Below are 13,572 nucleotides of genomic sequence, written 5' to 3'. Positions count from 1 at the left end.
AGCTCAACGAGATAGTTCTCGCTCTGTCGAGCTGACCCGAACCTGCGCTGAAGCAACTTCACCAGCTCACTGTAAGTGTGCTTTTGGCCTGAGTCACCCACCAACCGTAGTGCGTCACCTTGCAAGCTTGCGGCCAACCACTTCGCAGCTTGCTCTTCGCTCCACTGGTTTACCTCACGACAGGACTCGAAATGGCGGAAGTACTCCTTCCAGAGCACTTTCCCACTATACCGGTCAGGAGTTATGTTTGGCCTGCGATTGAATCGCTCCAAACTCCCCTTCTGACCCGAGTCACCATGGACACGTGCCTCTCGTTTCAGTGGCCAAGGACCCACTGACGAGCTGTCCACTCCTTCAACGGAACTGCTGTCCTTCGCCTCGACGGGTCGAGTTGCAAAACTTAGCAGATCATTGTGCACTTGTTTAGGGGTGGTCTTCTCCCCATCACAAGCAAACGGGTTAGTACTCGACTTACCCTTTTCCACGCCACCTTGCCCTGACAGGAACAGCGTCAGGTCGTCCATGACTTGACTCTCGCGCTCCAAGGCGAATGGCGTCAACCCTGCTTGGGGTTTCATCCCTGGGCTTGGGTCCTTCAGAGGTGTACTTTCCATAAAGCTCACCTCCCTCCCCATCTTTGGGGCCAACTCAGGCGTTCCACCTGCGCCTGACACCTTCCCAGCTGCTCCAGAGACGTACCCAGACGTCTCCCCAGGCAACTGAAACTCAACATCTGAATCAACCCGATGGAGCACACGCCCGCTCCCAGCTGGCGTGCCAACGTTCCCTCCCATATTTGAGGAAACACCCGACTGCTGTTTCATGGCAGCCTCCAGCTTCTTCGCAATTAGGTCATTTTCCCTCTGCAGAAACTGGGCTTCCAAACGCAGCCGCTGCACCTCGGCCTCAGCACTTGAGGTGCTCACTTGACCCTGCAAGCCTTTGCTCATACTGACGACCAGGCAACCACCAATACCCACAAGAAAATTAACAACAAAAGCAGAGCAATCAACAATTGACTCAAAATTTCTTAACAGAGAAATCAACTTAATCAGTCACAATCATCCCACTTCTGACACCATTTGTGGCGGGCATCCCCGGGCCTACCCTGAGTTGATGGGATCAAACCAAGCACTATTAGTGGCAGAGTCGATCTTCCCAACCCAAGGCTTTTCCCCAGACGAGAGACCACACAGAGCGACCTCAAGGCAAAGGGTGCGGGACCGTTTTGGAGGAAATATACCGCCGATTGTGACCGAGTGTTAATTAGTCTCTGTTGAATTACACAATCAACCGGTAAAGAAAGTAATCCTTGACAGAAGAACTGTCGGTACAGGACGTTCAATTTATTCCACCATAATCAACACAAATCAACAATTGAAATGTACAGTGAAGTGATTGGGAGATTGGTTTGGTTGCCTGTGCATTTACTTACTTGGATTGAGCACTAATTAAGCGTAGGGCCCCAGCAGCAATACTCCAATGCATCAACTATGCACCATGCGCATCAGCCATTCACTGCGCATCAGCCATTCACAGCGCATCAACAGTCACACTGCGTCAGCAAAGTACAACTTGTGCAACTTCGTACGAGCTTCACCTAACGTGCATGCGAGCCAGCGTCAGCAACGTACAGCTCTCACAGCCTTGTACTTGCAACGCGTCAGCTACACTCACTAGTCAGCCACGTACAGTCTATACAATCACGTACTTACAACGCATCAGCACCACGCAACACTTCGCACAGCGCTGACAATGCCTTAGCTCCGTGCCAACTCACCAACTTCACTCTGCGAAGTCCAACAAGCAAACCAACTATAATGCGATCGCAGCGCTCACTGCAGTAGCACGACCACGTGCACACAGCGCGCTACGCTATGCCTAGCCAGCACACGTTACCAAGTCACTAGCCAATCAGGTACGTGCACTGCAACTCATTAATAAAATTAGACTAGCTTTAGTCCTATACACTTTCCGTCACAATATATACTCTGCAAACTTTTTTTTTAATTATTGCAATCGCAAAAGTATAAGCACGATAACTTCCACTTTATCAGGCTTCCACCTGTACTAGGGTCACTCACATAGGGAACTGTGTTTAAAGAGCACCTATAAGAAAAAAACACGTTTTCTCTGCTTTTATCTGTTCAAATAAATATGGAAGCATCCAAATCGAAAGCAGTGTCATTTGTCTGCAAAGCTCAACTATAGCAAGTTAAAAAGTTTTTTTTTTTCTGATCATGCTAAGATGAAAATTTTGAATGTAGATTGCATTGGGAGAAAACAGAAAAAAAGAGGGGAACCCTCGCCGTGTATTCGTAGCAGATAAACCCGGTGCATGCCAGACAATGGCTGCAAACAACAATGGCTACATGCATTGTTTGGCAAGGGTCTATCCACTATGAACATAGGGCGAGGGTTCCCCTCGTTTTCTCCATATTTATTTGAACAGATGAAATCAGAAAAAACGTGTTTTCCATATAGTTGCTCTTTAATATTTCATTACATCTTCTGTTACCGCTTTTCAATGCAAATTACCTTATAAGGACTCTTCATCTGTAAAGAAAGCGTCATGGTGATTTTGTAAGTAAAGTATCGCATAAACAGTGTTTATTTGGAAATTTATATTTTTGCTTTCTATTTGCAGCTGCTGTTCGTCTTGTTGATGGAAACACCCCCCATGAAGGCAGAGTAGAAATCTATTACAAATGCCAATGGAGTACAATCTGTAATTACAATGACTGGGATATTGTAGAGGCCAACGTTGTCTGTCGACAGCTTGGTTACCCCTCTGCCGCCAACGCTTGGAGGAGAGCACAGTTTGGTCAAGGGTCCGGACCAATTTTCCTGAGTAATGTAGAATGTGATGGTCATGAGCAAACTGTTGACCAATGTGATCACTCCGGCTGGTTAAGTCATTATTGCTCGAACCACTACTATGATGTAGGCGTTACTTGTAATGTTTCAACTGCTGTATCAGGTACACAAAGGACTCACATAAATTACCTGCCATTTCCTAGTTGGCTTCTTTTTCCATTATTAAATTTTGAAGATTATTGATTGGTTTGTTAACTCTGTTGACGGATTATTTTCTTCTACTGTCTTCTTTCGATTATGTTAGGCCTATAAGATAAATTCTGTACAAAACTAGTCGAGTTGTTACGCTGACCAGAGGAAGACATATGATATTTTAAATCTCCATTTGAGGAGACACAGTTTTCACAACACTATAAACTCATTTATCCATAAATGCCGTTTGTATGTGAACTGATGTTGAATTTGACTAATGCAAATTTTCTTGAATTCAATAGTGGTACGTCTTGTCAATGGTAGCACCCCCTATGAAGGCCGAGTTGAGGTGTACTATGCGGGCCAGTGGGGTACGATCTGTGGTAATGGTTGGAGCATTGAGGACGCCAATGTCATCTGCCGTCAGCTGGGTTATCCTCCTGCATCTAAGGCTTGGCAGAATTCGGAATTTGGTCAGGGTTTAGGACCAGTTCTCCTGGGTGGTGTAGCATGCAATGGCAGTGAATCAAATATTGAGCAGTGTAATCGCAGCAGATGGTTTAATCAAAGCTGCAGTTATGGTGAAGATGCTGGAGTAACGTGTGGAGAGAATTACACCAATCCTGCTCCGTCTAGTAAGTAAATAGCAGTGACACAGAAGTCACTAACTCATCCATAAAGTTACATTCTGACTAAAATACTGTATCGCTTTACCTTTACAGATTTTTATCAAAGATAGATAAACTTTAGACTTTCTTATTGAATATAGCCATTTTTTTAATAACAAACCACAAAACAGTAACATTTCCTAGTAACAAGTTTTGTTAGCATTTCTTACACAGCTGTTTAAAGTGTATACACAAGGTGTTCCCAGAAAAAGAAAACCCAAAATTTAGGGTAAAATACTCAATAATTAACCATTTTCTTCAAATAGAATGTGACACCAGAAACATGATGAATCACACGCATGACAAATTATATACAATCTGAAGTACAACTAACAGACCCAACTATTTAAAATAAATGGATGGTGCTACATTGGGTTCATAATAAGATTTTTAAAAGATGGGCATTAAGTGACATAACTAGCCCTGCGGCAGCAGAGAAGGGATCTCATTGTGCAATCAAAGCCATGAGAACAAGGTCACAGGGGCTTCTGTGGACAAAATAATGGACTTGTGGAAGGACGAGCTTTATCTGTATTGACAAGCACTTAATTATAGAGATATGACTCTCATGAAAGAGATGGGATAAATAATGCTGAAATGAATTAATTTGCGTAACTGTGACCATATTCTACACTTTAATGTGTGCATACAGTAACTACCTCATTTGCTTTCAACTTATGTCAGTGTGCCATATTGAATACAAATTGCCCCATTCAGTTATGTGTGACCCTGCCGTCATTTAATGGTGTCGAAAATTAAAGAGGAGAAACGAGTTTTCCAGTGATTTGTACATTTTTGAAAATATAATTACTATGATTGTTCAGTAATTTACTCCCCAACTTGTACTTCCTTTGTTCAGGGACACCCTGTACATTAAAAAACTTTTCGCATTTTGAGACTCAATAATGTCATTAATCCAGTAATAATAATAACAATGTCATTATTTTTGTTCTTACTTTTCATTAGCCACGATTCGTCTTGTTTATGGGCGCACTCCTAATGAAGGCACAGTTGAGGTGTACCATGACTGCTTTTGGGGGACAATGTATGACCCTGGCTGGGACATCAGGGATGCCAACGTTGTGTGTCGTCAGCTCGGCTATCCATCAGCATATCAGGCTCGGCGTTATGCTTACTTTGGCCGAGGAACTGGGCCAGTGCTGCTCAGCAATGTTGATTGTGTGGGAAACGAGTCGAGCATTGAAACGTGTAGACATAGTGGATGGTTTTCTGGCTACTATAGTCATTACTACGATGCTGGAGTAACATGCAATACAGCAGTGAATTTCACGATACCTCTGCAAGGTTAGTGCACAAAAGCCTATCACATGCCACAGTATAGGCAAATGCCTGGAAATGCCCTGGGTTTGTGAGCGCATGTGCAGTATGGCAAGTCACTGCACCCAACTGGTCATAAACGTAAACCCTCTGTTTGCAAACAGGAAGACCGCAGAGCAACGGCTTCCAATCCTATCTGATCGCTGGATTGTTTTAGACCATATACTACGACAGTGAAGGCTCTACATGCATTGAAATGGGCAACCCTTTCCCAGCGCTACTTTGCCACTTCAAATATTATGTGTAAAGAGATGTTCCGGCTTACAAACATTGGAAATACCCTTGAACAATTTAAACAAGTCTATTCCACTGACACAAAGACAATACTTCAGCTGCAGATAATTATACCGTAACTTTTTTAACGGTCATCGTCCATTGATGATGCTGTGTTCAGCGTTGAGTACCAGTAGTCTAACTCAACATGTACAAAAATAATTCGGCTGAATGATCCAAAAATTGTGCATATCAATCAGGAAGACCTCAAAATTCTACTTCACTGGTGATAAACATTTCCACTGTTCGCACAATGCTTACAGCGCTGTTTAGTAAAAGTGCCCTTATGGAATCAGCCCGCAATCACTACCAACTGCTCATTGCCTGTGTGCAACGTTTTCTATTTTTTCTCTGGACAGACAATGAACTCCCCAACATAACCTGTCCCACAAATGTGACAGTCCAGACTCACCTCGGCCAAAATCTTGCCACTCTCACCCTTCCTGATGTTATATCCGCTTCGGACAATTCTGGTGTGGTCAAGGTAACCGCTACCCTAGATGGCTCACAATATTATTACTACAGTTCTGACGTCGGTGATGAAGTTACCTTGAGTTTGTCAAGGTCTCCACATTTATGGCATTACACTGCAACCGATGAATCTTACAACAGAGCAACCTGTGGCATTTACATCATCATTGTAGGTCAGTAAACTCCATTTACAATAGAGTTGTGCGATGGAACCATTTGGCTTCATTAGATACTTGGGCTGGATGATAGGCTTATAGTTTCTTGACGATGATTCCAGAGGAGAATTAATTTTTTCGATACTCAGGCTGATTATCAAACTAAAATATCCATAGTTTGGGGGAACTGGTTTCTTAAATGTTTGTAAAAGTTTTGAAGCAAAACACATCACAGAATACTGATGCATCAAAAACTGTGTTTCGATCATTAATATCCTGTCATTCGCAGTATTCTTTCATCTTAATCCAGACAAGGAACCTCCACAGATCAACAACTGTCCAGATGACGTTACTTTACCAATCCTGCCGTCGACTGATCGGGTGTCTTACAGCTGGACTCCTCCAACATTCCTCGATAATTCAGACGCTGACGTTGAAGTAACACATTCTTGTCACGGTTCATCACATCTCCAGTGTGACCAAGCTGGTTCTGGCACTTTCTCTGCGGGGGTTACAGTGGTGATGTACAAAGGAAGAGACAAGTCTGGAAATGAGAACATTTGCCAGTTTTCTGTTACAGTCACAGGTGTGTTTAACAAGCTTTGTTCATTTAAATGTCAAGTTCTGATAACCATTTATTTAATATGATGCTCATTAGTTAATTACTGTACTCTGTTGTCAATCCACAGTCGCAGCTGTTGTCTGTCCTCCTAACATCACAGTCTTGGCCAATCCTGGTTCTACAAGTGCCAATATCAACTGGTTAGAACCAGTTCTTATTGGTTGGGTTGGACCAGTAAATATCATGTCAAATGTCAGTTCTGGTGCTCTATTTCCGATTGGAACTACCGCTGTAAACTACAAGTTCTCCTCTACAAGGTTCAGCCTGGCGTTGGAGTGCGAATTCATTGTGACGGTTGAAGGTGAGCAGTTTAATCAAGTAGTTGTAGAACATTTGTCATGACATATCATGTATAACTGTCGATCAAAACATCTTTTGAATGGTTGTCCTTTTGTTTTTATGTCCTTGACAAAGTATTTGAAACCAGGAACCCTTCCCTTTGTGATTTTTTGCTGCATTTTGAATCAGCCTGAAAGTCTCCTTGGGAAAGAAATGAACAATACTATTATCATTATCACAAACGTTTCATTATAATAATCTATTGTTATCGTTTACGTGCACGTGGCAACATAGCCACATTTTAAATTTTTCTTTGTAATTTTACAGCCTTGTTTAGGTGTGTATTTATAAACTTGAGCACATCTTCCGAAGAGGAGAATATTGGTGTAACTTTTAAGTTGAATTTGTTTTGTGTCGTGAATGTAGCTCAATGTGCTTCGGAGACTGTTGGTGATCTCACATGGCCAGCGGCGCCAGTGGGGTCAGTAGCGGAGTCCATCGAAAGATGCCCCCTGATGACAATGAATGGTAGGAACATTTTAGGAACATCTAAGATCAGTGCGATCATTTATATTAATAGTTTAATCTTCTGAGGATTTTCACCTGCAATTAATTAATTGAATCACCTGCATTACTTGCAGCTGGTGAGCCTCTTGCTGTTAGGAACTGTTCAATCGCACAAGCTCCTGTCTATTTCAAGTGGGAGGAACCTGAGCATCGAAGCTGTGGCGAAAAAAGGACTGATGTCACTCTTGAGGATGTTATAGTGGTATTTTGAAATAACACCAACACCATCTACTCTATAAGTTACAAGTGATCACCCTGACCACTGACCATAAAACCTCCTGTGCCTGTCAATAGAGGCCATATCCCCACTCAAAATAATCTTTCCTTGCGGAAATACAATTGTCCTGGTTAGCATTGATACTTGGTGGCACGTGGGACTTTCCTCCATGTGGCAATTGAAGGAAACATTTTAAACCTTCATTCAAGGTCGACAAAGTTGCCAAATGTCTAATAATTCCTTTAATATCCCATATATTTCATCTAATTTCAGGTTGAAGTGACTACAGGAAATGTAGTTGAAGTGGCTGAGTTTCTAGCCAATCAGACTTCAGAGTCGGCGTCAGGTGATGCACAAGATGTAGAGGTGGTTTCAGATATTTTGATGAATATCGTTCAGGCGGGATCTGGCGACACAGAGGTAGGACATAAATCTGTGTAGTCAACAACCATGAAAATTCTCATCTAAGAGAGGTCTGTTTTGGTGAAAGTCAGTCTTTTTTTTAACAAAAATTTCTTCAATAACTCGTGCATAATTCTGTTTTGTTTTGTCAATAATGGAGTTAAAATTTATTTGGAGAGCATGATCCAACTGGCATGTACGGGCAAGTTTAGATGCGAACTACAGTTTAACCAGTAATCAGTTACATTCAACGATCTTATAATATTTGAAATTGTTTACTGATAACCAGCGGTGCGACCATACCCCTGTGCCGAGTCCCAAATGGTCGACTAAATTGTCCAAACCATCCATCATTCGGGAGGTGTCAGTCAAACTAAAGTTAACTGTAGTCGTTGCTCGAACATATTCTGAAGACAGAGTGACATTGGTAACTTATGTATGTGGTTATCATCCATCAAGGTTACAAAGCTGGTACTTGAAACCGTCAACAATGTCATAAATGAAGGGGTAGAACCCGATGCTCCAGATTCCGCCAGATCCTCATCAGAAATCGTTCGTTCTGTCGAGACCCAAGTTGCCTTGACGCTTCAGGAGGAAGGTAAGGTCAGCATACGGCAGGAAACCATCCACGTGGAAGCGGTCAGTCTTGATCCAGAGGAGAATCGTGATGGATTCAGCTTTGCGTCCGTACTAAAACCTGGACAAGGGTCTTCAGAGGAGGGGTCACTCGTCGGTACTGACGTACAGACATTTGATGATGACATCCCAGCTGATGTTAATGTTGTGGCATCTGTTCAACTTCCTGGAAGTATTTTGGACTCGATTCCAATAACTGATGGTGAATAACATTAAAAGAATAAAAGTTCGTCCAACCAGTCATTTGCTTAGTTTTCTGAAAAGAAGGCCATTCAGCAACGTTTTTTTAAGAATTCATGTTACAGAATTCATGTCAGTTTTTTTAGGGCTGGAATTTATTTCCAAATGGAGCATTGTCATAGCTGACATCTCATAGCATGCTTCGTCTTTTGTTGAATCCAAGGCAATGACTCGACTCCTCTTCAAGTGAGTTTCTTAATCTACGCTGATGACACATTGTTCCAGTCGTCTTCCATCAAAAGGCACCAGAAGGAAACCAACTCTACTCGCAAAGTCGCAGGATCTGTGGTCTCTTTGACAATAGAAAATGTTAAACTTGTCAACCTTACGGAACCACTTGTTCTTACGTTTAAGGTGAGAAGATGAAATAAGAAAGCAAGTACACCTGTATAGAGATTATTACAAATATTTCTAGTTTACAGATGATCTATTGGTATCGATTAGTTTTGAAATTTTGAGTGACATTCGGAATGTCGCGCTTACTTACAACTGATCACGTGGTTTGTAATAACTTTCATGTATGTTTTCAAATGCCTTCAGGCACCAGACGAAACCGACGTAGACTTGAACACCACCCTGTGTGTCTTCTGGGATTTTGACCTTGAGGATGGAGTCGGTGATTGGTCCACGGTTGGATGCACGCTTTCAGGGTTGTCCAGTGATGTAGTATCATGTGACTGCGACCACGCCACCAACTTTGCAATCCTCGTGGTGTGTGTTTGAGAACAAAGTTGAAGTGCAGACCGTACATCTGCATTCAACCTTACTGTCTCACTTACTGCATGAGCGTTTCAGAACAATGATTAAAGGATTATTTGATTGAATTTTGTCTCAAGTGAACCTATTGACAAAGCAGTATAAGTACAAATAAGTTATAAGCGATGCAGGATGTTTCATTCGAGCTTTTGTTTTGGTAACACAGGCATCGTTGTAATTATAAGATTTAAAAGCTGCGCACATAAATGTACCCATTTTGGCTAATTAATTCCGTTGCTCAAATGATTTTCAGTTTGCACTGTAAGTTTACGAATTGAAACAATGATGAATGTTGAAGGTTTTCAGAGGTTGGTTTATGCCAAAACTCTCCTCTGATTCAGTTGATTGACTTTGATAGCTTGGTGTTGTGTTTCTTTTTCAGGATGTCAAAGGTCAGGAGATTATGAATAGAGCTCTTGACATCATCAGCCAGGTCGGTGGTGCCTTGTCGATCGTAGCTCTGGTTGTCACATTGATTATATATCTGTCTATCAGGTAAGACAAGTCACGTGCAGGAACCACGCCCACAATTAGCAATTTCGTTTCATGAACACAATAAACCATTTTAGAGTAATCCCGAGGCATTGAAACTATTTTGACATAACTTTATATCTTGGAAGATATGTCTTTCGGGTAGGATTATATAATATAATGTAACTTTCGCGTATCAGCTCTGATTAGAGGGAAAACGGTATTTCAAAAATTCTGATCTCATCACACCTTTCAAAAAGTAGACTCCTAAACACACTCCTTTTCAACATGCTCAGTTTTAAAGTCATAGTCCAATTCCTTGTCTCTCAGAAAATTACGAACTGGCAAATCTCGACAGATCTTCATTCACTTCTGTTTCTCCTTACTGATGTTGTACGTTGTGTTCCTTGCCGGCGTCGATAATGCAAAGGTAAGCTGATTGGAGAAAATTCCAAGTAAAAAAAATCAACTGAATGTTATAAATCTCAGACCAGATTCATCGATTTGGCCTGTGAATGGATGAATCCTTGGTGATTGACTTCAAAAGGTCTTTTTTAGACTGTTAATTTTAATTCTGAAGTGATTGAATCTTTGATATTGACACAAAGGGTGGTGGTTGTGTGTTTGTTGCTGCTTTCCTCCACTACTTAACTTTGTCAACCATGATGTGGATGGCTGTTGAAGCCAGGAATATGTACGTCAGCACCGTGAAGGTGTTTCCCGAAGATACACCTCGCTACATGATCAAAGCCTGCCTGATTGCATGGGGTGAGTTAATGGCTTGCAAATGTTTTTCTTACTCGTGAAATTTTGCTTACGTTTTCTGTGTTCCACTCGCCTCGTTCAAAATTTCACACCGAATTATCAGTTAAATTGAAGGAAATTGCTTCGTCGGCCGATGTTATTAGTTTTATTCTGCTCAAACATGTTACCAAGCTGTTAAGCATGCGAAGTCAAACTTCTTGAGGTACGGCAGATTTTGGAAATATCTAATAAAATGTGCTGGTAATTCTTTCACTTGATTTCAGGATCACCGTTGCTTGTTCTGACGGTGACCTTGGCTGCAGCGGTTGACCACTACAAGAATGAACTCTAGTAAGTGTGGTTATTTTAAGAAAATACTCTTGCATTAAAATGGAGCCACGGTAATGCTTGGTACAAACGTTTCCACGTTTAGTTCAAAAGGTTGAAAGATTAACTATATCAGGATACTCAAGCACTTTCCAATCTCTAGTTAAAGCTAAACAGTAAAAATTCAGACTATGCATTTGCAATTCTTCTGTTTGCACAAAAATGTCCATGAAGATTGTAATGAAGATATGGAAACAATTGTTTTGACCTTTCAACCAGCCCAACCAGGGCACATTACGGCTGTTCAAATTTCTACTGTTAATAAGGTCGATGAAAGTCTTTAACTTCTTGTTATTCTTGCCTCACCAGCTGCTTCCTGAAACCTGATCTTGTTTTGTACATCGCTCTCCTGGCTCCCATCGCACTTATCCTTCTCCACAACTTCATCACCTTTATCCTGGTCATGCGCAGTCTCCTGAAAGTCAGAGAAGTTTCTCGCTCGCAACAGATCTCTAAACGCCTCCAGAATGCCGTGGGTATCTCAGTCCTCATGGGCTTGACTTGGGTTTTTGGGTTCCTAGCGATTGATAAAGCAACATTTGCCTTCCAACTCATCTTCTGCCTGACCAACTCCTTGCAAGTAAGTACATGAAGAGGTTTTGTCATTTTCAATGGATGTTTAGACAAATATGCTAAGTGATTGCAAAGTATCTGGTAAAGGGGCTTTTTAAATCTTTGTACATGATGGATCGAGGTTTACATCGAAAAATGATGCATGAAACAAGCAACTGTGTTAAAGGTTTCATTGTCCAGAAACGGGAGGAAAAACAGACGTGTAAGTGGTTACAAGAGGATATCCCTTTCTGTCTTCATATTGCAGGGCGTGGTCGTGTGCATCATGTTTTGCATCCGACGTGAAGAGGTTCGTACCGCCATAGCACCGTACCTAGGGCGTTTTCTTTGCTGTAAGATGCCGAGCCGTCCGGGTGTTAAGCAATCTTACAATCTGCCAGAGGTATCTCAGTCTGTCACTTCACCGTCAAGTATCCACACAGCTGAATTGGACATGTCTGTGTCTGGGATGTAGGACATCAGATATTGTCCTAAGAACTACTTGGTGTGTATGTATACATGAGTGATATGGCGTAAAGATATTAGACGAGTGGCAAATAAAATTCGTAGAATGAAAGAGACGTATGAAATCCACAAAACTTGTTACACATTCATGCTTTTAATGTTTCAAATTAAATAATTGGTGAAGACACGGATAATGATATCCGAAATGGGATTTAATCCTAAATAATTCCGAAGTAAACTTGTCAATTAGCATGTAAGGTATAGTGGAGTTTAATAAATAATAGCAATAGTGGGTTGATTAGAATTTATACTACACAGAAACTGAATTCATTGGGATGTTATTGTCAATTTGTTAGTCGTAAATTACTTATTGGGTGTGATTTGTGTTCATATCATGTAGCAACTTACGTTTTTGTACGACACGTAGTCAAATTAGTTGCAATCCACTTGTTTTTATCCATGGATAAAATTTGGTTCAATTTTGTACAGAGATGTAAAAATATATTTTGCTGTATTTTTACTGAGATCTCGTCAAATTGAGCAATTTCAAACAACGTGTCTATTTTGTTTATAATCTGTGGCTTTGTTTCCAACTTGTGCAACTTTTCAACTTGTGAATTTAATTAATATGAATAAATATGAAAATTAACTGTTTAGCTGACGTTAGTCGTAGACTTCATGAAAGGGGCGGTCACAATCATTGCTCGTATAAAACAACAGACATGGCAAAAAATATAACCAAGAAATATAACATCAGTAAATTCTTTACTACTCAGACGTAAGTTGATATTGATTTTGATCAAAAGGTTATACTCCGGTTGCTCCAATGTAGCAGTTATTTTATACATTGTTCTTTGGTATGCGGTTGTTTACATATTTCATTGCCTTTGAGAGAGATTATGCGAGCATCGCGAAACGTCACGCCCTCCACATTTTGAGATTTGTATTTTAGGTCATTGTGGTCAGCAAGCAGTTTGCAGGAGTTTTGTATTACATGTTTCTATTGTGACATGGCGTCCTGTCTGGTGAATGCTTCTTGGATTTTAACTTGAGACCAGGATTAAGTTCATAATGAGTTTTGTCTCAAACGTTAAAGTCGTATGAAGATGTTTAATAGCTTTGTAGCAATCAGATGGTAGTGTACTCGGTGTTTTTTTCGTGTACTCGATATGAAATTCAGTGTTGAAATAAAATGTTAATGCAAACATCAACTGGTCTTGTTATGATGCTAGATTGATCCAAATGGTATGAATTAGCACTTCGTACGTATTGTATAGTTCTGCTAGTTTAAATGTAGAGAAACGCTTTTGGGCGTCCATG

At 41.1% G+C, this 13,572-nt stretch overlaps 1 protein-coding gene across 1 annotated transcript in view; it reads left to right on the top strand.

Annotated features, from left to right (window-relative positions):
- The window catches only part of LOC110982977 (uncharacterized), a 56,119-nt gene extending 42,656 nt beyond the window's left edge, over window positions 1–13,463 (top strand). The window contains exons 21-38 of the mRNA XM_087130963.1: window positions 2,648–2,980; window positions 3,312–3,644; window positions 4,644–4,982; window positions 5,648–5,932; window positions 6,225–6,500; window positions 6,604–6,837; window positions 7,242–7,343; window positions 7,457–7,584; window positions 7,873–8,019; window positions 8,461–8,839; window positions 9,041–9,231; window positions 9,418–9,588; window positions 10,016–10,128; window positions 10,435–10,534; window positions 10,713–10,872; window positions 11,133–11,199; window positions 11,545–11,815; window positions 12,056–13,463. Of these exons, the coding sequence (XP_086987089.1) occupies window positions 2,648–2,980; window positions 3,312–3,644; window positions 4,644–4,982; window positions 5,648–5,932; window positions 6,225–6,500; window positions 6,604–6,837; window positions 7,242–7,343; window positions 7,457–7,584; window positions 7,873–8,019; window positions 8,461–8,839; window positions 9,041–9,231; window positions 9,418–9,588; window positions 10,016–10,128; window positions 10,435–10,534; window positions 10,713–10,872; window positions 11,133–11,199; window positions 11,545–11,815; window positions 12,056–12,262 (3,836 nt within the window). The 3' untranslated portion in view covers window positions 12,263–13,463. The remainder of the gene's footprint in view (window positions 1–2,647; window positions 2,981–3,311; window positions 3,645–4,643; window positions 4,983–5,647; window positions 5,933–6,224; window positions 6,501–6,603; window positions 6,838–7,241; window positions 7,344–7,456; window positions 7,585–7,872; window positions 8,020–8,460; window positions 8,840–9,040; window positions 9,232–9,417; window positions 9,589–10,015; window positions 10,129–10,434; window positions 10,535–10,712; window positions 10,873–11,132; window positions 11,200–11,544; window positions 11,816–12,055) is intronic.
- The last annotated feature ends 109 nt before the right edge of the window (window positions 13,464–13,572 follow it).

The sequence above is a fragment of the Acanthaster planci genome, linkage group LG21, assembly GCF_054643075.1.
Source record: "Acanthaster planci isolate LZ-2023a linkage group LG21, COTS_SCS, whole genome shotgun sequence".
NCBI classification, from domain to species: domain Eukaryota; kingdom Metazoa; phylum Echinodermata; class Asteroidea; order Valvatida; family Acanthasteridae; genus Acanthaster; species Acanthaster planci.
The sequence above is the reverse complement of the archived record's forward strand: the minus strand, read 5'-3'. Positions and strand labels throughout refer to the sequence as shown.